This window comes from Hirundo rustica, chromosome 11 (genome assembly GCF_015227805.2).
Source record: "Hirundo rustica isolate bHirRus1 chromosome 11, bHirRus1.pri.v3, whole genome shotgun sequence".
NCBI classification, from domain to species: domain Eukaryota; kingdom Metazoa; phylum Chordata; class Aves; order Passeriformes; family Hirundinidae; genus Hirundo; species Hirundo rustica.
The window spans coordinates 10,906,745-10,931,141 of record NC_053460.1 but is presented as its reverse complement, the minus strand read 5'-3'; the positions used below and the strand labels follow the sequence as shown (position 1 = coordinate 10,931,141).

General features: G+C 43.3%; 1 protein-coding gene across 1 annotated transcript; it reads left to right on the top strand.

The window, feature by feature from the left end:
• Positions 1 to 3,208: 3,208 nt before the first annotated feature.
• Positions 3,209 to 22,956, top strand: RBL2 (RB transcriptional corepressor like 2). The gene is made up of 22 exons (XM_040074927.2): positions 3,209 to 3,403; positions 4,741 to 4,871; positions 6,082 to 6,282; positions 6,989 to 7,053; positions 10,392 to 10,520; positions 11,338 to 11,498; positions 11,604 to 11,668; positions 12,349 to 12,535; positions 13,253 to 13,419; positions 13,918 to 14,027; positions 14,897 to 15,000; positions 15,344 to 15,481; positions 15,690 to 15,854; positions 16,408 to 16,519; positions 17,075 to 17,338; positions 17,636 to 17,907; positions 18,445 to 18,621; positions 18,789 to 18,860; positions 19,217 to 19,331; positions 20,346 to 20,548; positions 20,748 to 20,912; positions 21,318 to 22,956. Exons 1-22 carry the CDS (start codon positions 3,209 to 3,211, stop codon positions 21,486 to 21,488), a joined length of 3,369 nt encoding a protein of 1,122 aa, XP_039930861.2. The 3' UTR covers positions 21,489 to 22,956.
• The last annotated feature ends 1,441 nt before the right edge of the window (positions 22,957 to 24,397 follow it).

Below are 24,397 nucleotides of genomic sequence, written 5' to 3'. Positions count from 1 at the left end.
GAACACACTACCCAGGTTCTGGTCCAAAAGTTACTTTAATTTAAATGAGCATGTTGGCAGTGAAGTAAGTACCTCTTCAGTCTTTAAAACCACTTTGCATTACTTCCCACGTCTCTATTAAAGCTTTTAATTGTGCACATAGCACTTAACTGTTATATTTCGTGTAGGGCACAGACATTTCTCCTGAACCAGAGTCATCTCCTGCTTGTCTGGTGTCACCTTGTTTTAACCTGTCATTGAATTTGAATGATTCAGTGGTATCCTTATTTCTTTCAGTCTGAATTTTGTCTTCATATCCTGGTCATCTTTTTTGAGCTTCTTCTGCAGATCTGTACACAGGTGATAAAAGTTCACATATACATGAGCTCTCTTCTCAACTTCTCTCTCTCTCTCTCTTTTTTTTTTTTTTTTTTTTTTTTTTTTTTTTTTTTTTTAATTATTATTAGTTTTAGAATCCAGTCTTCTTGGTCTGGACACCTTTAATTAACAAAAGGATCTAGTTTGCAGTGGATCTATTCCAAAGGAACAGGTGACCTAGGCACTAGATTGGTGGTCAGTTTGAGGCACTCATTTTTTTTCCGAACAGTATGTGGGGTATGATGATAAGACTCTTACAAGGTGTTCAGGACAAAGCCCTGTCCTGTTTCGTTTATTTTGTCTCTGAGAATTATTTATGCCATGTTATTTAGAAATATATTTTTCATGGATTGCTCAGTGTGACAGTGCTGATCATCAAATCTTCATTTTCATGGATGAAGGTCTTAAGCTGTAGTGAGATGAAATGTGCCTGGTGTCCAAGATTAATTTAAGGAGATCTGCATAGTAGTGTTACATTAACTAATCCAGGATGTGCATGTTACTAACAGCTTGTTTTATAAGCAGCTCCTGATCTAGTTCTATTACATCTGTAATTACCTTCCCCGTGAGCAGGCTGTTTCAGTGCAGTGTGGGATTTACACTGCTGTAGCTGACCAACATTTAAAATTCTACATTTACACATTGTTGAGTCCTTGGGCTCGTGGTGTTGTCTGTAGAGCAGACTAATTGTACTGGCGTAGCCACAGGAGTTTACAAAATAACTGCCCTGGCTTATCTAAATGTCCCTAATGTTACACAAACAGGCAGTATAATTTCTTTGTTACATTTACAGGAAAAGGAAATAAAGATAATAGGTTTCCAAGTACTTATGATTTCTTTTAAATTGAATGCTGCCTCCTTTCAGGTTCTCATGCAAGGAAGGAAGGAAAATGCAATGCCAGAGATCCTTCATGAAGTTAAACTGGAAAATGAGGGCTTGTTTGCTCTGCCTCCTGTGTGCTTCCAGTGTAAAGGTGACCTGACAGTGCACAGTTCTTATTAGTGTTCCAGGTAAGGTCTCATGAATAAAAGGCTGCTTGTGGAAATGCTTGGGATCCTAATGTCTGATACAATGTCATCATCTGGAGAGATGAGAGCACTTTCCCTAGGGCTCACCAAAACTGGTAGTAGTCCTACCACTGTTTTCTGTTCTCAGACAGTAAAAGTAATTGATTTGGGAACTGCCATGTCAGCTCCTCCTCTTGACAGTGTTTCACCTGTGTGCAGCAGCTCAAAGCAAGGGTCAAGAGCATGTTCATGGGGAAAATTTCTGGGACTACAGGACAGTAGAAAATGTATGTTAGTGGGAAGTAGCCAAGCAGCTGTGAGGGACTCAGGCTGAGACAGTGTTTGTGGCTGTTACTTGTCATACTGGTAGATCTAGCATGGAGTCCAGTACTCAAAATTACTCAAATAATTAACATGCCGTATGGGATAACTATTATTCTTGCATCTTTTTAATGGGAGAGGAGCAGGAGAGAAAGAGAAGTGGTGAAACAAGTGAAGCTAAGTCCTCAGGGATAAAAAAAGATTTCACTTAAATGTTTTTTGTCTGAGTTTTCAGTATACCATTAAATGAAAACTTTGAAAGTTTTCTACACAAGAGCAGTCAAGTTAAACCATTTATTTACAAAGCCTGGATGCCTGAAACCATAGGGAAGTTTCAGATGTAATCACAGCATAATAACCTTCCCCTTAAAGTCAGCTTTCTTTTCTGATATCATGAGGGTTTGTTCCTTTTTCTTTATATGAAGAATTTTTAAAGAGTAGATGAATATTTCGTAGTAGAAATTAAATGCTGTAATAAGTTATCACTGCTTTAGTTTTAGTAGATACTGTAAATTTAGTTAAACAGAAAAGCCCTAAATCATTTATATAGTGTTGTGGGTGGCAGAGAGCTTCCCATCAATGCCCTGCATATCTCAGAGCGGGAGCTTGACCTCATTGCAAAGTTCACAGCGCCACAGTGTTACTAAAAAAAAAAAAATAAATGTAAGATATTGAATACAGCCTAATCACTAATTTTAAATGTTGTAAGCTGTTCAGGTAGTCTGGGGGCTGCAGGTATGGGTGGGACCCTGCTGGCATCACCATTTTCCAGTGCCAGCTCGGTCTTCCTGCTGTTCTCAGTGCTGGGTTACCAGTGCGTATTGGTGTCCCGAATCACATCTCAGGTCAGCCAAGTGATCTTTTCTTGACATTTATTTTTTTTTCCCCTGAAGCTTTCAGCATTCGTGAAATACCAGTAATACAAAATCAAGCCGACAGGGTCAATCGATCTGTTAATCAAGGTCAGCTTGTTTTACTGATCGCCTAATTGACACGTATCTGCTCTAGGACTTAAATCTTATTTTTGGCAGCCTCCTGTCGGTTCGGTTGCGACTCGACCAGGGGGAGCTATTTCTGTCTCTCTTTCCTTCCCCCCACTGCCTCTGTACAGCCCGTACCCCGCCCTGTGTGTATATATTTGGGTACATACTTGTGTATATATTAGCGTACAGCCCGTACCCGCACTATCTGTGTGTATATTTTGCGTACAGCCCCTCCCGGCACTGACGCTCTCTGCCCGTTCCGGGCTCCCCTCACGGCCCCGGCCCCGCCCCGCCCGGGGGCTCGCGCGCCTGGCGCGCTCCCGCCCCGTGCCGTGGGCGCGCCTGGCGGTGCAGGGTAGGAGCGCGCGCCGTGCGCCTGCGCGCGGGCGGGGCGGGCGGTCCCCCCGCGGGCCAATGAGCGGGCGCGGCGCGCGGCGGGGGCGGGGCCCGTCCCGCTGTGTTTGGATTCGAACGCGCGGGGCGGCGGCGCAGGCGCGGTGCGCGGAGCGCGGCGCTGCCCCCCAGCGGCGGGGCACGGCATGGCGGGCGAGGACGCGGCCGGGGCCGAGCCGGGTCCCGCGGGGGGCGCCGCCGCCGCCCCGTCCCCGCCGGGCGAGGACGGCGAGACCCGGCAACGCTACGAGGAGCTCTGCAGGAGCCTCAACATGGACGAGCGCGCCCGCGCCGAGGCCTGGCTGAGCTACCAGAGCATGAGGCGCAACTACACCCTGGAGGTGAGGGACGGGGGGACGGGGCCGCCGCCGGCCCGAGGGGAGCGCGGAGGGAAGGGGCGGCGGTGGAGACGCGGCGGCCTCCGCCTCGCACCGCCCGGGCGGCCGGGAATAGCCAGCGCGACTGGGAGTCATAGCGGCGGAAAGGTGTCAAAAATGGAAGAGCCCCCGCCGCTGCGGTCCTTCGGCTCCCGGCAGTTCGGCCGAGGAGCGCCACAGTGGCCTCGGCCAGCGCCGCTCCGCAGCCGCGCGGGGCCCGCGGAGATGCCCAGCGCAGGTGTGATGGCGTTTGTTATTTCCCGGGGGCTCCCGCGGCCTCGGCACGGCCCGGGCTGCGGGGTAAAGCGTGGAAGGTGAAGGGTAAAAGGTAAAGGGTTGGTGGCGTCGTTCTTGAAAACAGGAACACGCGGTGACGCGCCCGGGAGCTTCGGAAGCGCCTTTCCTCGGTGCCTGCCTACGGCAAAGGTGGCGCTTGTGATAACCCTCGGCAGCTCCCGGGTCCCCCCAGCGCTGCCCTCCCGGTGACCGGGCGGCTCTCGGGGCAGAGCTGCGGCGGCTCCGCACCCGGCAGGGCTCGGTGCTGCGGGGCAGGGGCCGCCCGTGCGGAAGGAGGAGCCCCGCTCCGGCCGCGCCTCTGTCACATCGCGGACGATGCTCGGGAGAGAGCCGAGCCTTGTCCCCGAAGGTGAGCGCTCACCCCGGCCCGTGGCATCGCGGAGCCACGTAAAACCACCGCATCCAATTCAGTTTGGCCCCTTGTTTTACCCGTCCTTTTTTCCACTGAAGTGTTACTATCTGATCAAAGACGGAGAATAAAATTTTAAGTTCTCGTTAGAATTAATTTCTGTCTGTAGGTACCAGATTGAATAATTGTTCTGCTGTGTAATACAGAGCAAAATGGAAGCGATGTTTTTTCTTTTCCTACTGTCCTGTAAGCTGTAAGGGCAGAAGAATGTTTTGGTTGCAAGAACTGTAGTTTTTTGGGTTTTTTGTTTTATTTTTCTTTCTTTTAAATCCAAGCAGTACAAAATGCCGTAGAAGAACAACACTGAAAATATATTTTCATATACTCAAAACATATTTCACACTTGGAGTCAAATGTGAATTCATAATGGCGACTAGTAAGGTTAGTTTTGATGTGGTTCCGTGTCTATTTAGCACCTGTTCTGCTGCAGTTAAAAACCCAGAGCACAACAGAAGTTTGAAGCAAGCAAATCAACTTTCTCACTGGTTGAGCTTCATCTGTTCAGGACAGTGTTTTTCGCTGATGTTGGAGTAGCTGAAAAGCATGTTTTTGTTTTCAGTGAAGTTTTTTAGGTGCCTGATGTTTTGATTCACAGGGAAATGACATGCATTGGCTGGCTTGTGCCTTGTACGTGGCTTGCAGGAAAGCAATTCCAACTGTGAGCAGAGGAACAGCGGAAGGAAATTACGTATCCTTAACCAGAATCCTGCGCTGTTCAGACCAAAGGTAACTTTTTATTCTTGCTGATTTTTAGACTTAAAAAATCTCAAAGAGTGCTCATCACTTTGTGAAATTGGAAACAGAGAATAAAAGCTGAATGTGTTTCTTGTTTCCTGCTTTTGAAGGTAGAGTGTATATCTCTGGAATGTTTGTGTTATAGCTCACTGCTACAGAAGTAGGGCAGCTCCTTTGGCTCGGTGCTATGTTCCTAAAAACAGTGGTTTTCAAAATACGAGATTGACTTCCTTCATTCAATGGAGAAAGAAGCCAGTCACTGAAGAACAGTCAATTTTTAGGGTGTGCAGAGTGTAAACTTCTCACATGACATACCATTTGTAGTTAGCTGTGAAAATGTTTACAAGATTTATCTCCATTTTTTGCATAAGAAAACTTCACTTTTCACATGTTCTTGCTAAAGGCGCTGAATGAGGTCAGAATCTGATGAACAAATTTGTGCCAAACATTTATGTCAATAAAGTAAAAAAGAAAAGCTTCTGAAACAATTGACTTTATTTATTAGCAGTCTCATTGTTTTCTAAAAATTCCAAAGATTGTTACAAAAAAAAAAAAAGAAAGAATGTTCTTATGTACTTTTAGTCCCATTTCCTCTACTGTTTAAGCATTGCTGTTGATTTAAACAATGCAAAAGCATTCCTCTTTATGCTTTTGTTTTCCAAATCAGAAATTCAGGGAATTGAATATTGATAAATTGTTTCTGTGATCTGAGCTATCAAGACTAATAACACAGAAAAAGAAAGTGGAGATAAAGAAGCAGAAAAGGAGCTAAAGCCAAATTGGTAAAGTGCAATTTACTAAAGCTTAAGAGGTTTTTCATACTTTGTAGAATATTCTTAGCATTGTAGATCTCACAGGTTGTTTTATTTAAATTAATGAATTAATCAGAAAAACGAGGCAAGCCTGATTTCAGATTAATCTAACTGTTGGAGTTGATTTTGTCTTTGTGAGAAGATGCCAGACCTGTGAGTACATAGTTAACATGGTTATCAGCCCAGAATCTAAAAATATTTCATGAGCTGTCTGAGCTCATCCATGTTTATGAGTGAAGGACTGGCTCTGAGTTCGTTGTCATGCTTGCAATGCCACCATTTCATCAGCAGTTTGGGCAGTAGAAATTGCACTTTTGTTGAAAATGTAGAGTTCATTTCTGCAGGAGAAACAAATGGCCTTTCTGATATAACCCATTTGGTATTTCCAGCTTGATTGAGTTTTTCAACAAGATGAAGAAGTGGGAAGACATGGCAAATCTACCATCCCAGTTCAGAGAGCGAACCGAGAGATTAGAGAGAAACTTCACCGTTTCTGCAGTCATTTTTAAGAAGTATGAGCCCATTTTTCAGGATATTTTCAGGTATCCTCAAGAAGATCAACCTCGTCAACAGAGAGGAAGAAAACAGAGGTGTGTTTCTGTTATTTTCAGACTGATTTAGAGCATTATTTCAGTGAAAATATAATGAAGTTGTTTGGTTGTTTTAGTTGTATTTTGGCTGGGTTTTCACAGTTGTTGTTTATAATATCAGAGTTGCTTTGTCCTTGCTTATAGTAAATTTTTAATCTCTTTTTCAGTTTCAGATCTGACAGGGGCAGGAAATCCTAAAGCTGCTGAGTTTATGACGATTTGGGGGATGAGGGAGAGGGGAGAGATTTCAGCCTGTAGGCAAGGGAGGCACTGGTGCTGCAAGGATGGGAAAAGACAAGAAGAATTTGATCCTTTTATGATCTGTATGGCTTTAATAACTGATAGTACTGCTCAGTCTGTTTCACTGCCCAGTAATTCCCATGGATTTCTTCATACCTCGAGATATTGTGGGTTTTTTTCTCTGTAGTAGAAACTTTGTTTCTTTGTTGCTGTTTGTATTTAGAGGGCTGTGGAATTGAACTTGCAGGCTGGGTCTGGGCTTCCAGTTGTGCCTACACTAAACCTCTTTTAGGTTTTGTGCATCTTTCTGTATTTCCTTTAGTCAAGGTTTTGTGGGAAGGGTGTAATATTTTGGCCACACTGTAGAAAGCTTAGTTTGCTATTTGAATTAGTGACTCTTGTATGATGATATATCAGTTTTGATTCATTGAGCTTATTGTCTTCTTGCTGTATTTTCCTCCAAAAGACGACAGCCTTGTACTGTGACCGAAGTTTTCCAGTTTTGTTGGGTGCTGTTTGTTCATGCAAAAGGTAAGGGATCTGAAAGGATTTAAATACAGCAGACAGAGTTTTATTAGTCATTATTTTATATCGGTCGTTAAAACACCCATTAGGTGCAGTGTACCTATAACCTTTATTGTAAGAGCAGCCTTAAAGCTTATAAGAACTGTAGAGAATTTCAGATGTCTTTCTTGATAGTGACTGTTGGGAGAAAAAGGGAAGGACCAGGATTAAATCCTCATTTTAGGCTTCAGTTGTTCAGTCACTGCACATATAGTCTAAAATCTTTCCTCGTCAAATCTTGTCTGAAAGAGTTTCCACATCACTAGGCCTTGTTTCAAGTCCTGCTTTGCTGAGTGTTCACTGTGAGTGATGTGTAAGTGAAGTAGTACTTTGAGGAAAGTAAAGACAGGATTGACATTCTACGGAAAGAGCATCACTGTAGGTTCAGATCCACTGATAATGTCCAGTAGCATAACTTTTTTTTTTTTTTTTCCCAGAATAAAACACCTATTAGAGGAAAGCTAATATTTTATTTCCTTCAAGGAAAGGGATAAAAGGAATTTTGTTTTGATTTGGGAGTGTGTGGTGAGATGTGATTTTTCAAATTTAAAAGTGATTCAGTGTTAAGATCCCTACAGTGCTCTGATTTCCTTAACTGGATGATTTGGAGGCTAGGACAGAGTAGGCTGTGGCAGTACTGAATGGCCTGGCACTAATTTTGCTCAGCACAGAACTTTGTTTACAAGGCCTTTCTCTCTACACTGTGCCACACTGCAGAGGGCTCCTGGCAGCAGTGCTGGACCCTCAGCACCACATCCCTGCACAGAGGTCAGGAAGGGGTGCTGGGGCACAGTGCTGCACTCAGCACTCCATCCTGTGAGGAAGATACCTTTTTGTAAGATTGCAAATGTCACCTTATTGGGCAAGAGAAGTCTTTCTTAAACAAATGTGGTGCCTTCAGCCTGAAACACAGCGTGATTTCAACCACTGAGCCCAGAGGAGTTAGTACTGTACCTATTTCCAGTCAGTCAGGACTTCACTTCCTTACCAGGGGTAGGCACCTGAGAGAGTAAGTAGCTCAGTCTGGAAAATCAGAGGTTTTTCTTTTCCTTTCTGTAAAGTCCTCACTTCTGTGGGAAGATTGGAGAGTTGACAAGATGCAGAGGGGCTTTATAGGTCTTCCTGTTGCTAAGTTATTGACTGATATGTTTGAGTAACTGCATCATCGATTACAAGTTAATTATAACTATGTGTTAATTACAAGCAGTTTCAGACATGGTAACTATCCCTATGGAGAGAGAGCACCATGTTGATAACACATCTGATTGAATTTTACAAGGAAAAGGAAAACGTACAATGCATAGAAGCTCTAAAGCTACTAAACGGTTATTAAAGTGTGGCAGCACAGAAATGGAAAGCGAGTGTTGACTATTAAGGCATTAGGTGTTGGTGTGAGGTTTTGTGCTGTGTGGTTTGGGGTGAGCAGTAAATCCTTATCACAGCAACCACACATCGGTGGCAGGCCCAGGCTTGTCTGCTCCTGCAGCCCATTGCCTTCAGTTCGTGCACTGCACACTCAGGGAGCCCCTTCTTCACTGGGACTGCTTCAGCATGCTCTTTGTAAGAATTGCTCTTCAAACTCTTTTATTTCTTTTGAGGGGCGAAAAAATATCTCTGTTTTTTTATTATTTGGTACGAGGTTGCAAAAGGGAGCCTTGTGTGAAATGTCAGCAACAAAAAATTACTGTGGAACTACTGGTACTGTGAAATTAAATTTATTTTTGTGCTGACAGTAAGGATTGCCATGGTAATTATCATGGTTGTGGAGCTGAACCTGTGTTACGGCAGTTACTTTGAGAATTTTATTGATTAAAAGTTTGCTAATATTATTAAGGATTTTCATTGCTTTACTGTGAACCTTTAATGATTTGGAAATAACTGATAATTGGTAAAATTAATTAAAATTTCATCTAGGGTTCATTATTTAAAATTGTTAAAATTATCTGCATTGAAATTATTTTACTTATAACAAACATGGAACCAGAAAATAACATAAATTTGAACAAACTGGTATGTTACTGGTAAAAAAAAAACCCAGCATAGTTGAGAAGAATTCTCTAATCATATAGATCAATTTCAATGTGTTCTAAGTGAGTTTATTACTCTGTGATAGTTTTCTTCAAGACTTCAAACCCTTTCTTCAGAGGGGGCTCAGCTAAGTGATTTGGAACTTCCCTGAGAAAAAAGGGAGGGTGGGAAGAGTGGAAGAGTTATTAGAATTTAAGGAGTAATAGAACCATCATGTTGTGCATAGAAAGTAACAGAATTGTGATTTATGTTATTGATTAATTGTATAATTTATTTTACCAAACTCTTTTTGGCTGTGGCCACTCCTCTAGATAGAGGAATATCATAAACATAAATGAGTTCAGTAAAGAGTAATGTACAACTCTGATTGTAATCTTTGTGAAAGGTGTTAAAAGAGTGAAGATGTTACAAGGACTCTTTTCTGCAGGAAAACGATTGATAAAAAATACTTCATAAACCAGATCAGAGACAGGCACATTTTAGCTTTTCTGTAAAGCACAAGAGAAATGAAATTATATTTATTACTGTTTATAATGAGTATGTCCCCAGCAATTTTTTTGCAAGAAAAAAGATTGTTAAAAAAAAAAACTTAGTTAAGTACAGGTTTGTTCTGGGAGTGAGGGGCAGAGGCTGAAGGAGGGAGCAGTTTCTAGACCATCTGAAAACCTGGGTCTAGCCTTGCTAAAGTTAAAGACATTTGCAGCTGTTTACAGCGATGCAAAGTTGGGGAAAAGGGGGAAAGTCGAGTCTCAGAACCCATTCTACCCCTCCTTGGCCTTCAGAGCAGGCTTTGCTTTGGGCAGGTGCAGTGGGAATCCAGTGAAGGATGTGGCTCTGCCAGGCAGTGGGGCTGGTGCTGCCAGAGTTACAGAAGCACATTTTTCTTCCTAGAGGCACTTTGCATTGTACAGTTTGTGCTGCTTCAAGTTACTTATGCACTGGTTAATGAGATTACTGTGAATGAGGGAGCAGCAACAGCTTGTTTATCAACATCAACAGCTTATTTATCAACATTTTGGCAAGGTTTGATTTCAAAACAGCACAATATATTTGAGTTCCTTCACAATTGTTGTTGTTTCTGAAAAAAATATTTTGCTTTTATATTTGTGTTATTGTGAGTCTGCTTTACTGACTGTGTTGCTATCCAAGCACTTACAGTCAAACAAAGTGTTTCCAAGATTCCATTATTGATTGTAATACAAACATCAGCAGTCTCTTGGTTAAAAAATTCTTAAATCCTTGCTAATTTTATGTTTTATGTCTTTCTAATATTGCAGGAAATTTTCCTATGATCAGTGATGACTTGGTCAATTCCTACCATCTCTTGTTATGTGCTTTGGATCTCGTGTATGGGAATGCTCTGCAGTGTCCTAACCGTAAAGAACTCCTGAATCCTCATTTTAAGGGTATGTTGAAATAAAGAAGTTGATTTGAAATACATGAGAATTAACATTTTCTGTATCTGGCTACTCAGTTCCATTCCTATTAATGTAGTATGTAATAACAGACTAGTGAATTTTGTCAGTAATCCATTAGGTCAAGAATCTGATGTACTGTGGAAAGACCCTTGAAGGAAGTTCCAGAGTAATGCTTTGAGTTAAGAGGGTTTAATGTCAGTGCAGAGTGCATAATGACACAGCCATCACTGCACACAGTGAGACTGGAATGTCCTGTGATACAACAGTTCAGAAGAACCCAGGGCTCAAATAGCAGATTTGTTTCTCTCTCATTTCTGGATTGCTGCTGTTCTGTTTCTGAAGAGAATGGAAGTGTAGGCTGACTTGATAACCACAAATTCAAATGTGTGGTGAGAAGCTGCCATTGAATTTCTCATGTAACTCTTCCCAGGCTTGCACTTCACTTTCAGTGCTGTACAGGATTGGCCTTCACTTGTAGTGTGTCAGATATGACCTGGGACCCTTAGCTCAAATAAATATTGTAGTTCACTGGTGTTTGATTTTTTTTTTCTTATTACAATTGATATATGTAATTTTTATCACTCAGTAACTAGTTTTTTAAATCTCTTAACTCAAAATTTGCTTTTGATGACATTACCTAGTTGAGTGGGTATTACATAATTAGTAGTTCTTTCAAGGGAGCTAATTTTTTTGCTAATTAGTTTGAATTTCAAACTACCTTGACTACACAGCATAGAATTTAAGTTTAATAAGAAAGCAGGACATGGATTTGTAAAATTAAATCATACAATATTCTGAATTGTAGGTCTACCTGAAGACTTCCATAGTAAGGATTATAAAGTATCATCTGATCCTCCCTGCATCATTGAAAAACTGTGTTCTTTACATTATGGATTAGTTTTAGAAGCAAAAGGTATAAAGGAACATTTTTGGAAGCCATATATTCGGAAGCTTTTTGACAAAAAGGTTGGTCGGTAAATTTGTACTGTAGAAAAATCTCTCCTTACTTGTTACCTTCAAAACCTTCATAAGAAATGAAATGCCCATCCTTTGTTCTTAAATGTCTTACAGCTTTTAAAAGGAAAAGATGAAAATCTGACGGGATTTCTAGATCCTGGGAACTTTGGAGATAGCGTGTAAGTGCCTGTTGGTGGTTTGCTTTGCATGGTGTCCCTCTGTGGCCCAGCTGCACTTGTTACGTGACCTGAGCGCTGGTGGCACTTGTGTGTGCAGTCATGGCCACCCAGCACTGCTGCCTGTTCCTGGCAGTGCTGGGGGCTGAGGCCTGCTTGGAGGAGGAATGGTGCTCAGGATGGTGCTACCTGATGGCTGCTTTTGTTCTTGTGTTTCTCTTTTCAGTTTTGGGTTTTGGTTTTTTTTTTTTTTTGGTGTGTGTGTAACTCAGAGTCATTATGAAAAAGCTGTGGGAGCAAACTGAGTAGGAAGTGGGAGGGAAAGAAATGGATTTGGTGGTGTTTAGAGATGTTTATGGGTGGGACTTTCTTTTAGTGGTTCACTGTAGTTTATGACACGATGCTGTGTAAATTTTGTGGAGTTTCCAGGTAACAGGAGTATTCTGCTGTGTTCTCCCTGCAGCTGGATAAATGGCAGGGCATCAGATACATAGGGAAAATAATGTCCCTATGTACTTAACACTGTCATGTTTAAGCTACTGTAGATCTTAAATGAGCTTCAGTGAGGGTCAAAAGAAATTTGAAGCAGACTTCCCCAGGGCAGAACTGTGTTCAGTGTGTAAGCAGGTGAACAAAGCAGTCTAAATAAAGGGGGGGTTGTCTGTCTGTCCTTTCTGTTGTAGCAAAGCCATCAACAAGGCCTATGAGGAGTATGTTCTGTCAGTGGGAAATCTCGATGAGCGAATATTCCTTGGCGAGGATGCGGATGAAGAAATTGGAACTCTCACGAGGTGCTTAAACACACCTTCAGGCATGGAAACAGCTGAAAGGGTACAAGTGAAGCATAATTTGCAGCAGCATTTTGACAAGGTGTGTCTTGCTGACATGGTCTGTGTTGCTGTTTTTATATGCTGCCCTCCCTGGCTGCCTGTGGAGACAGAAATAAAACACAACTCAGAGTGTGGGGAGAAAATGGGCAGAGTATTGGGAGCTGGACTTCATGGTGAAGAATGTAATGTATTTGTTATAAGAAATTACTGTGTAGTTAGGTAATTAGAAGATGCATTGATTTTGCTGTGTGCTAATTGAGGGGGTGTCCTTGAAGTTACATTATTTTAATGTGATGGCTTGATCTGATGCAAATAAACTAAAATGCTGATCAGAAGGACATCTCATGTTAAAGGTTAAACCTGCTGAAAGGAAGGAAGCTCTGGCTCAGTACACCTTTGCTATGAGCTACAGCTACCTTTGTTACTTGGGCTAGGAAGGGGTACAGGGGTTTGGGGCGGGATTTTTGACATTGGTCTAATTGTTTCACCTTTCAATTCCAGCATCTGCACTTCAGCATAGGCCACATCCCCTCTGTCTATGTAGAACTGTTTGATACAAATATCTGAGCAACATAGACAAATTCTTCATTGCTGGCTCTTACCTGAGTCATGGTCTGGTTTGGGCTTTTTGATTAGGAGCCCTTTTTTTTTGCATTACACAGAGTAAGAATTCTGCAGACTGGTGTTTCTAGGTTATGACCTTTATCAAAGTTCATTATAGAGTGCATATGGATATGTGGTTATTTTTTCATTTCAGTCCAAGTCACTGAGGATCACAACCCCCCTTACTGGCCGCAAGTATATTAAAGAGAGCAACCCATACGTGACACCTGTTTCCATAGCAACCTACAGCCTGAGCCGCCTGCACACGATGCTGGCAGGGCTGAAAAATGCCCCCAGTGAAAATCTGGAGCAAATACTCAGGTAAATGTGCTGTTTAGCCAAATAATCCTATTTTCTATTCTGGCTTTCATAGCAAGCATTAATGCTGAACAGTGTAATTTAAAATGTGAGCCAGTCTTTTACCACTGGAGTAAAATGGAATTCAGAGAGACATTTACATTTCAAAGGACTGTTCTCTTTATTTAGACTCATCTATCCTTGGAGGTTGATGAACATCCACTCTTTAAAACCCAGCAGTTCTGAGCTTCTCTAACCACAAATTGCCAGTATAAAATTTTCAAGACTTTTCTTCCTGCTTAACAAATTGCATTACCCAGGAAATCACTCCATACTGAAGGAGATGCAAACCAATCTTTATTTTCCATGTGGATAAACTGTTGTGCAGTTAGACACATTTGGGTCTGTTTGTATTTCTGTGCAATGTATTTCCATTTTTTATGCTTTCAGCATATAAAAAAATAGGGTGTTTTTGGTCTTAGTAGCAATAGTGTATTGAAAATGTTTAGTTTTTATTTTCAGGTCATGCTCCAGAGATCCTTCTCAATCCATTGCAAACAGAGTAAAAGAAATGCATGAAGTGTACTGTCAGAGCACTCAGTCTGAAGGAGAATTCAGTAATTTTTCCAAAGGTGGGAAACATTTTGCATATCCATAAAATGCCTGTAAACACATGCATCTCTTGTAATTAAGTTTTACATACAGGTTATGCTTTAGCACAAGTGTCTTTTCTGCTTCTCTTGCCTTTTGGTGTGGTCCTAAAACATAGAAAATTTCAATGCTGTGTAAAATTTTATGATCAGCTTAGCTTGAATCACGGGAATTTGATCATACTTTCAGCACTAAAGAAGTGAAATGAAAAGGACTTTGAAGTGTACCACTTTTTCTCTCAAATATAAGAATATTAGTGATAGCATGGGTTTCTCTGCTGGTAAAGGAAATCTGAGTAACTGGAGTCTTTAAAAACCCAACAGCAACTTTGGCTTACATATGAGGATGGATTATTACAGGTATTAAAATCCTGCCAGTATAAACACAAAAACATGATTTGCCAAGTTGTCTTGATATCTGAAGTGCTTGAAGATGGCTTGAATATGAGGAAGATGCTCTTGACCTTGTTTCTTAACAAGGCCTTCCTTTGTTCTTGTCAGCTTAGTTGCTTCTGTGCTTTTTGTTGCACAGTGCAAGGTGGATTCATTCAGGCGCTTTTCTGAATTTGAATTGTGTCTGTTATAGCAGTGCTGAGGATTGTTCTTATACATGGCCATGTCACCAAATCTGGGTTCAGTAGCAAGTTACTCTGCTCTGCATTCACAAGTCAGAGCAGTGTAGAAGGATTCCTACATTAACTTGAAATTATCTGGTTTAGTCCTGAAAGTATTGTATCCGCAGCAGCACAGAAATTCACACAAGCTACTGTTGTGTTTCTGTATCTGAGGATGAAGTCTATAATACCTTTTTATTGCATTAACAATATTGCTTCTGTTTGAACTTCCTGCAGATGTTGCTAGTAAACATTTTCGTCGTGCTGAGATGCTCTACTACAAGGTCTTGGAGTCAGTCATTGAGCAAGAGAGGAAGAGACTGAGAGACACTGACTTATCTGTAAGGAAAACTAATCAAAGGGGTTTTAAAGTTGGACCGGCAAAAAAAGAACCAAATGTAGAGCAGAATTGTCAGCTATTTAAAATGAGGGTAAATCTCTGAGAAGAACCCTGTAAGTACACCTGAATGGAAGAAAAAAGGTTCAAGGAATTGTGTTTGCAAACACAAAGATAGATTAAACTTTTAATGAGTAAAGGTGGCTCATTTTGAATTCTGTTCTGTCCCCTGGAAGACAGCTTCACTTTTTGTAGGCTTGAGAATCTTGCTGTTGAGACAACAAAAAGTGTTTTAACATTCTATAGTTACACTGTAAAATAAGCTTTAAAATTTGCAACTCTTGCAGGCAATACTGGAGCAAGATGTGTTTCACAGGTCTCTGCTGGCGTGCTGCCTGGAGATCATCACCTTTACATACAACCCACCTGGAAACTTCCCATTCATCACTGAAATATTTGACATTCCAGTTTATCATTTTTACAAGGTAATGTGTTTGAGAGCTAGAAATGCTTACAAAGTCAGGAGTGCTCATTGACCTGTATGACAGCCTAGGACCGAGTCACAGTAATGCAGCCTTCATATTTCTAATAGTCTCTTCTTCCTTGAAAATCAAGTACTGGAATTAGATCTTTGTTTAAAAATGCATCTATGAAACAAGTACCTTATGTTGATGATGATTATCCTCTGCACAGGTAATTGAGGTTTTCATTAGAGCAGAGGACGGCCTTTGTCGGGAAGTGGTGAAGCACCTGAACCACATCGAAGAACAGATCCTGGAGAGTATGGCATGGAAACGGGAATCTGTGCTGTGGGACAGGATCAGAGAGAATGAAAACAAAGTTCCTACTTGTGAAGAGGTGAGCACATCTTTCTCTGTGTTATATAGCTTTCATAATCAGACCAGGGTAGACACAGGGGTTTGTACCCTGAGGGAGAGGCCTTACATGTCCCAGTAGCAGTTCCACCGTCCCAGCCCAGCAGTGCAGGGAAAGCAGCAAGTGCAGCGTGCCCTGGCCTGGTCAGGGTCGTCTCTGTGGAGACATCTGCAACAGAGACAGGCAGCAGAGATGATTCTCACCCAATATTTTATCCAGTATTTTATTGGTGTAGCAGAACAGTGAACAAAATGGTCAAGCAGGGAAGGTTTGGACCAGTAACACTTGGAAAGATTATTAGACAAGAAATGTGGTAAAAAGTATACACAGTAGCCACAGCAAGACTATTACAGTGTGTATGTTCCAAAGCAGCACAGTCATTGCTGCTTTTTTTTGGCTTAGGGTAAATTTGTCACTTTTCTTGTTATTTTTCCACAAAGACTTGCTATTCAAAATTTGTAGTGCAGTAGCTTTTAAAAATTTGCTATGTAGTTAATGTGTGATACAGACACTAATAAAAGGATAAATATTTTAGGTAATGCCACCTCAGTACTTTGAGAGATCTGCTGGGAACAGTGCTGTAGGTTCACCACTGACGCCACGGCGAATAAACGAGGTTCGTGCTGAAAGTGGAGGACTGGGAAAAGGTGAGATTTTTTTAAAGTACAACATGCTGTACATTGCTTACTTAGATTAAATTATGTACGGGAGGAAGCTACTTTAATGCCAATGTAGTCAGCTGCAAACATTTGTAAAGGGTTGCAGCTCACAGAGTTGCATCAGAGGTCTAAGACTGATGGATTCATCGTATCAGTGTGAACAGTGCTGCGTTGATAGGGTGCTCTCAGGTGATGGATATGAACAGCATGTGTTTGTATGTGTTAAACAGTATTTATACATGCACACACACACCTTACGCTCTAACTGGTATGCTTTATTGTTATACTAGAAAAGAAACTGCTATAGATGATGTGGCATCTCAAACTTTTTCCACTGGAAGAAATAAAATACAATACACGAACTTAGAAAAATATTAAACACAGCATTATTGAAGATGAAGTCATCTCTAATCTGTCTATAAAAAACCTTTCCTGAAGAGCTTTGCATGATATTTTGGTTTGCATTAGATTTCCATCACTTATCTGTAAAACAAGGGATTATTAAACAGGAGTTAAATACCTATGTGTGTTTTTCCTCCCCAGGTCTCTCCTCCCCTCCAGCCACCCTGTATGACAGGTACAGCTCTCCCACGGCCAACCCCACGCGGCGGCGCCTGTTTGCCGACAGTGACGGTGCCCCCGAGGGCGGCGCGCTCAGGGTGCCCCCGCAGCCCGTGGTGAGCACGGTGCCCGTGCAGAGCCCCGAGGCCGTGTCCGTCACCCCCGTGCCTGGCCAGACCCTGGTGACGGTGGCAACGGCCACCGTGACAGCCAACAACGGGCAGACGGTGACAATACCCGTGCAAGGTGAGGGCAAAGCTGCTGCACGGCCGTTCTGGCTTGTTCCATCAGGGTGTCAGAACACAGCCAGGGAGATCTGCATTAGTATGAAAACCCAGCTTCAGCTTCATTATCTTCTTGGCTCATGATGAAGGTTCCAAAGTATTTTGATTAAACAATTCCATGTATAATATACTAAATGTCTAGTTATAGTTAGCTAATAAAAGAAGTACTGAATTATTTTTAAAAATAACTCAAAACCGCACACACGCACATCCCCCACAGAGCTGGCTCTCATTTCAGGCTCTTTTTGTTACGTTACAGGTATTGCCAATGAAAATGGAGGAATAACTTTCTTCCCAGTCCAGGTGAATGTAGGCACCCAGCCCCAGGCTGTGTCCGGGCCCATGCAGCCCCTGAGTGCCCAGACCCTGGCTGGCACCCTGAACCCTCAGATGGCTGGGGCAGCTCTGCAGCTGCCAGGCCAGTTAACAGTGCAGCAGATCTCCCCTGGGGAGCAGAGACCGAGCCAGCACTTCAGCGCCACGGCCGCCAGGCCTCGCAAGATGGGCTCGCTTGCACTCTTCTTCCGAAAGGTACTTGTTGATCTAAGTTTGCTTTGCTTTGTTCTTATTTTGGTAAACGTGCAATAATTCTAAAAATACACGCTTACTGGCTGTAATAATGAGGGCATATTACATTTAATCTATACCTTAATTATTTATATGCACCTGAAGAGTAGTTTTTCACCTGCAGGCCACTTCTCAGTAGCAAAGGGGTGTGGTGGCACATCAGGATGTGGAGATAGATTTTGTACTTGGCCAGCAGATTCTTAAAGATGTCTCTTTTCTTGAAGGCTCTTCCAGAGAAAGAGGTTCACTTTTGAGACTTTCTGCTTTATTCGGTCCAGGGGCTGCTGTAGGCAATGCAGTGCCCTTCTTGTGCTTAGGACAGCTTAGAAATTAAGCTTCACTGAAAATGTCTGTGCCTCGTGAACAGAGAAGTTAAATTTGAATTTAGTTATTTCTTCTCTTGGCTTAGCATTTGCACAAGTGTGCAAGTCTGAGCTACTCTTCTGCTGGGTCAGAAGAGCAGTGTTGCTGTGGCCCTGAGCACAGTGTCCAATGTCACAGGTGTATCACTTGGCCAGCGTTCGTCTGAGGGACCTCTGTGCCAAACTCGATGTGTGTGATGAGCTGCGCAAAAAGATCTGGACATGCTTTGAGTATTCCTTGGTGCACTGCCCTGAAATCATGATGGACAGACACCTGGATCAGCTGCTGATGTGTGCCATCTATGTCATGACTAAGGTAAAGTGGGAACAGAAAAAGCAAGCAAAATCTCCTTTAATACGTAATATTCCCAATAATCCTTCCTCAGAAAACCCCGAACAAACGCACACACATGAGCAGCCCAAGCCAAACAAAAGACCCAAAAACCTGCAGAAAACCTGAACCTTTTCTGTCCATCCCCTTAGGTTACTAAGGAAGACAGATCATTCCAGAACATCATGCGCTGCTACCGGACACAGCCGCAAGCCAAGAGTCACGTGAGCACAGTCACTGCTTAACCATGTGGGGTCTGGTTTATTAAATGCCTTAATTCCATTTTGGGAACAGATCACAAAGCAACATGTAGTATTAAGGGGATGCAGTCTATGAACCATTCTCAAAGCTCTCTGAAAGCTTTTTATGCTAAACTGTACCTAAAATAGAAAACGTTCTTTACTTAAAACCTAAGGAGGCAGTGCCGTGGGCTATTACTCCTCTCAGGAGGCTGCATTTTGCCTTGCAAGCAGCAGTTTGGTCCCACAGTGAAGGGCTGGCAGCAGAGGGATCATGCAGACAGCTGTTCCCAGTGGGTGGCTGCCCCACCCTCGGTGCTCACGCCGCTCTGTCCCTGCAGGTCTATCGCAGCGTCCTCATCAAGGGCCGCCGCCGCCGCCACTCGGGCAGCAGTGACAGCGGCAGCCAGCAGAACTCACCCACAGACAGGAGCAAGGACAAGAACAAAGAAAAAAGTGAGTGATTCCAAATGCCAGGTGTTTGGCTTTAATTCCATTTCCAAAACTGTGCGTAAACTAAGATTCTGATTTTGCATTGTTTCCCCCCAAACAGTTCCTCCTTGGGTAAATATAGACACAATTAAGAATACATTGATAGTATTTAAAAGTTGCTCTAACTCGAGGTTTTTATTGCACCCACTCTGACAGTTTCAAGTCCCTCCCCTGTGCACTTGCCTGAGGACTTTGCTGTGCTGGCCTGAGCTCTGAGTTCAGCTCACACACCAAAGAACTTTGGAGTCTTTGCAGAATGAGGAAATCTAGGCTAGCCCATGTTCACAGTTATTCTTATCACAACCACAGAGCTGCAGCAGTTTCTTTTGTAGCACTGTCTGGCTGCAGAGATAGGAACACCACCCACAGCATTGATTTCAGCATAGCTGACAGCTCTGGGGATTCTTCCCTTTATATGTGAACTGGCACAACTTCTTTGAATTAACTTTTATGAAAGAAACTGAAGAAGTGATGCTGTGTATTCCTACCAGCAGTTTTCAAGGTATTTAACAGATGATGGTATGAGCAGTAGGTATTAATATTTTGTGTCAGAGGGAGGTGGCAGGGAGGGAAGGCAAAAAAATACATATATTTCACAACTTCCCCCATTACATTAGCAGAACGTATGGCCAAGCCAAGTATTTCTCCTACTGACAGAAAAAGACTACCATTCTTTACTTGAAATGGTGCCAGGTGGCAACAAGAAAGAGCTCCTGCTAAAAGTATAACGCAAATGCTGGAAAGGGCAGTTTCAGCTCTTTAATATTGTCATGCTTGGCTCCTACAGCAAATCCCTTGCAGTTTATCCAGTAAGAAGTTGGAAATCAACAAAACTTTAGCATAAGGGACAACGCTCAGGGATCAAAACAGGCACGGGTGCCAGTGTCAGCAGGTTCCCGGTCCCCGTGCCGAGGGTGGCTCTGTGTGTGTGTCTGTGTGTGCGTGTGCCCGCAGTGCCTGAGCTGTGGTGCCCCGCAGGCAGCCGTGACTCCAGCCCGGTGATGCGCTCCAGCAGCACGCTGCCCGTGCCGCAGCCCTCCAGCGCGCCGCCCACCCCCACCCGCCTGGGCGGCCCCAGCAGCGACAGCGAGGAGGAGGAGCGCGGGGACCTCATCCAGTTCTACAACAACGTCTACATCGAGCAGATCAAGGACTTCGCCCTCAAGTACACTTCAAATGCAGTAAGTCACATTCTGGGCTTTTCCCTTATAAATGGAGCTTTAACTTCTGACCGTGCAGTGAAATTTCCTTAAATTAAAAAATACAAATCTCGCCTAATAACACAAGGAAAGTTGCGTTTGTTGCACATCTGTATGGTATGAAATGTGTGGGAAAGCCTTGCTGCAGTGAGCCCTGAGTGCCTCTGTTGTCTCCGAGCAGACGGACTCCCCTCCGCTCTCGCCGTACCCGTTCGTGCGCCTCGGCTCCCCGCGCAGAGTGCAGCTCTCCCAGCACCACCCCGTGTACATCTCGCCACACAGAAATGAGGCTGCCCTCTCGCCCCAGGAGAAAATATTCTACTACTTCAGCAGCAGCCCCTCCAAGGTGAGACTAAAGGGTTTCAGTTTGATTTCCTAATTCCTTAACTCTGTTTTTTGGTTTTGGTAGTGAAAGTAGAGTGCACTCTGCACCACGACATTTTGTTTTACCTTGTCCAACACACATATCGTCACCTAAGGCTCCTCAAACTGCCAGTGCAGCTCCCAGAGCTGTAGGGCTGGATGGGTCTTTGAGCTCTGCACACAGACATACAACAACCTCCCTTAAAACTTAATCCACTGGGGGAAAGAACCAGTACAGTTATGAAGAAAATGCCTTAGCACAGTACAGACTTCCACAAAAGAGCCTGTCCAGTCCCACTGCAATGCATCTAACAACAGTTCACATCATACTGGGGCAGTCACAAAATACAGAGACCTCATCCTTCTTCTGCCCCTCTTCTCCCTCCAGAGGTTAAAGGAAATCAACAGCATGGTTCGAACTGGAGAAACCCCCACAAAGAAGAGAGGCATCCTCTTGGAAGATGGAACTGAAGCCCCAGCCAAGCGAATCTGCCAGGAGAACCACAATGCTCTGTTAAGACGACTCCAGGATGTAGCCAATGACCGAGGGTCTCACTGAGCCTGCACAGCTCCTCCCTCCCTGCCTGGCCAGGGCATGAGGGGACAGGCACCATCCACCATCCACCTCAGACCCCCAACACAACCCCAGGCCCTGCTTAAGCTCTTCACAAGGAAGTGACCCCTCTGCAGCCTTGCCTGGAGAACACACCCCTAACGCAGCTGTGGACCTTGCAGGAGGGATTTACAGCTTTGCTTTGCTCTAGTCAGTGCTTCACCCTTGTCAGCTGGGGCCAGACAGGTCCAGGTGCCTCAGCACAGAGCCCTGCACCAACGTACCCACAGTGTCAGGGTTCCTCACTCACCCCCTCACAAAATAACAGCATAGGAGTAACATTCTCACACAGTCCCCCTTCTCCTTGCAAAGGGCCAAGGGTAGTGTTTTGAGCCCTGAAGGAAGCTGGAGGGATGGACTCTGTCCATATTCAGGATGTTCCACATGCCCTTGAGAAGCATGCCAGCGTTGAGCTTTAATGTGTGGCCCTTTGCTGTACCAAGGGAGGTGTGCACTGTTTGAAAGTGATCTGCTCCCAAGAGATGGGCTGTGGGATGGGCTGGGGCTGTGAAGCATCATGTGTAAGGCAGATGAATTTTGCTGTATATTTGCAATGGCACTTTCTAAATGTGAATATTTTTTGCAAAGGCTGACTTCAGCTGTCTTTCTGTAGTGAAGCAATTTGACTCTTGTATTTATTTCAATCTGACAGCCCATTGCTCCTCTTGTCAGCAAATGGCATTAAGAATTCATTGTAACTCGATGTATATGTAGCAATGAATGCAGGAAGCCAGAGATGCGTGCTTTTTTCAAGGAATTTTATATGCTGGTTGCTTTTCTTGGTCATCAGGCACTGTAGCCCTTGCTCACTCAGCAGCAGGTGATGTCCATCTCGTACAACCGATACTTAAACACAAAGTATCCTAAGCAACCGGGCTTGGGAGTTGGGTTTTGTGTTTTGCTTTGGTTTTTGTAAAAGGCCTAAACCAGGCTGCCTGGGAGAAATCCCTCCCCTGGTACCAGGATCAGCAGGTGGTGCACATTACACTTACCACTTGTTTTCATTTAAAATAGGTCCAAAATACCAGACTTGTTAGGAAATCATCAACCCTCTCCCACAGGACAGGATGCCAGTCCTCTGCTGGGGAGGGTGTGTTCCTCACGTAAAACGTGGCACACTCAGGTTCCAGAAGGCGTTTGAGGAAGCAAAAGCTAAAAGCCCTATTTTCAGTCATTCCTGCCCTTCTGAATAATAGGAAAATTTAAGACTTAATTCCAGCATAAATTCAACTAAATTAAAATAGAAACATGTTTTTTCTTACCTGCATAACAAAAAGCTGAAGTCCAGTGTGTAGATGTTTCTGTAAAAATATTTATGGAAGTGTCAGACAATTCTTGTTGTTACTATATTCCATTACTTCACTTTGTATGAAAATACTGCAATTGTATTTTTCAATAAAGACTTTATAAACTCACAGTTTCATGTTTGTGTGTGCAAAACTACAAAGTCTGCAGCAAGGACTTCAGTCTCACGCTGCAACTAAAGATTTAAAAATAAAGAATCACATCTTAGTCACAGTCACACCACAAGGGAAAGGATTTACTCCCGCCCTGGTTTAGTCACTGTGGTTGTTCCAAGCATGTCCCCTCCTGCTGCTCCATCAGGAGGCACCAGGCAGGGCCTGGGAATGCCCCAGCTCCAGCTGCTGCTCCCTTAGCAGAGGAGGAGGAGGGTGGCTGCTTCACCACACAGCACAGGAGGCTCCAGGACAATCTGCTGTCCCTGCAGCAGCTTTTAACCACAGGATCTCCCACACAGTGACAGCACACTCATGTTTCAACTGAGGGAAATCTCTAAATATTCTGAAGTAGTTCAGAACAGCTCTGACCATCACTGGCCAGTGCTGTATTTGTACAGCAAAGGATGCACGACTCTTCCTTCCTCTGCCTTTTTACCTAGGGGGCCTGAGACTATTCCATCAACTGCCGCTCCTTTCTGAAAAGAAATTGTTAGGTTGCCCTCAGCTGTCAATAATAAAAGATAGAAGGTGTAGTTTCTACTTTGAAATTGTTGTGGTTTTGTTTCTTTTAGCATTTTCTTCAACAGAGGTGTCCCAAAGAAAAAAAAAAAGTTATGTAAACTTGTTACTAAAGAAAAATCTGAAGTGGCTTCAAATCATTTCTTTCCTGACTTAGAACAGTTTGAACCTCAGCAGGAAATTCCACTGGTGCAACTTACAGACCCCTTGGAAATGTTCTTTGAGAGTTCAGAATTTAAAGACGATATTCAGAAACATCCCTTATCAAAGTACTGGACAGACCTTACTCTTATCAAATTATGTACCTGTTCTAAGAAAAACATAGCACAATGCAGGAGAAAAGGATTTGATTTCCATGGCGCTGTTTCAGTACTCATTCACCTACCTTGCTCATGGAATAGTTTCTTTTAATACACAAATCTGATTACAAAAATACACAGTATTCTCTCTCCCTTTTCCCAGTCTAATAAAAAGAGTAGTTTTTCAGATTATTCATTCTAAACCAAACAAAATTCTGCATCCTCTAATTAAATTATTCTCAACAAACCGCTTGGAGTAATCCAGCCTAGTGAGCAGCCTTGCAGGGGTCTGTGACAGCTCGGAGAGAAACAAAACTCTCCAATCACCACTGCTTTCCCAGCATTACCCTGTCATTCCTCCTGGGCACTGCTCTTGCCAGCTGCTGTTTCCTGGCCAACAGCAGCACTGGCAGCTGGGGCTGCCCTGCAGCAGAGAGCAAAGAGCGGCCCAAGACTAGAAGGGATTTAACTTCTACACCAGTCCTTCACCTGACTGCCTTAAGAAACGTGCAAGTCAGTGATTTATAACAGAGGCTTCTGAATAACCATAAAACTGAATCAAGAGGAGCTGTCACAG

Excerpts from the sequence above, each read along its gene's own strand:
- RBL2 (XM_040074927.2), top strand. The coding sequence starts at position 3,209 with ATGGCGGGCGAGGACGCGGCCGGGGCCGAGCCGGGTCCCGCGGGGGGC. Across the intron at positions 14,028-14,896 it reads ATTCAGTAATTTTTCCAAAG|ATGTTGCTAGTAAACATTTT; the intron begins GTGGGAAACATT and ends AACTTCCTGCAG. Across the intron at positions 17,339-17,635 it reads GGTGACAATACCCGTGCAAG|GTATTGCCAATGAAAATGGA; the intron begins GTGAGGGCAAAG and ends GTTACGTTACAG.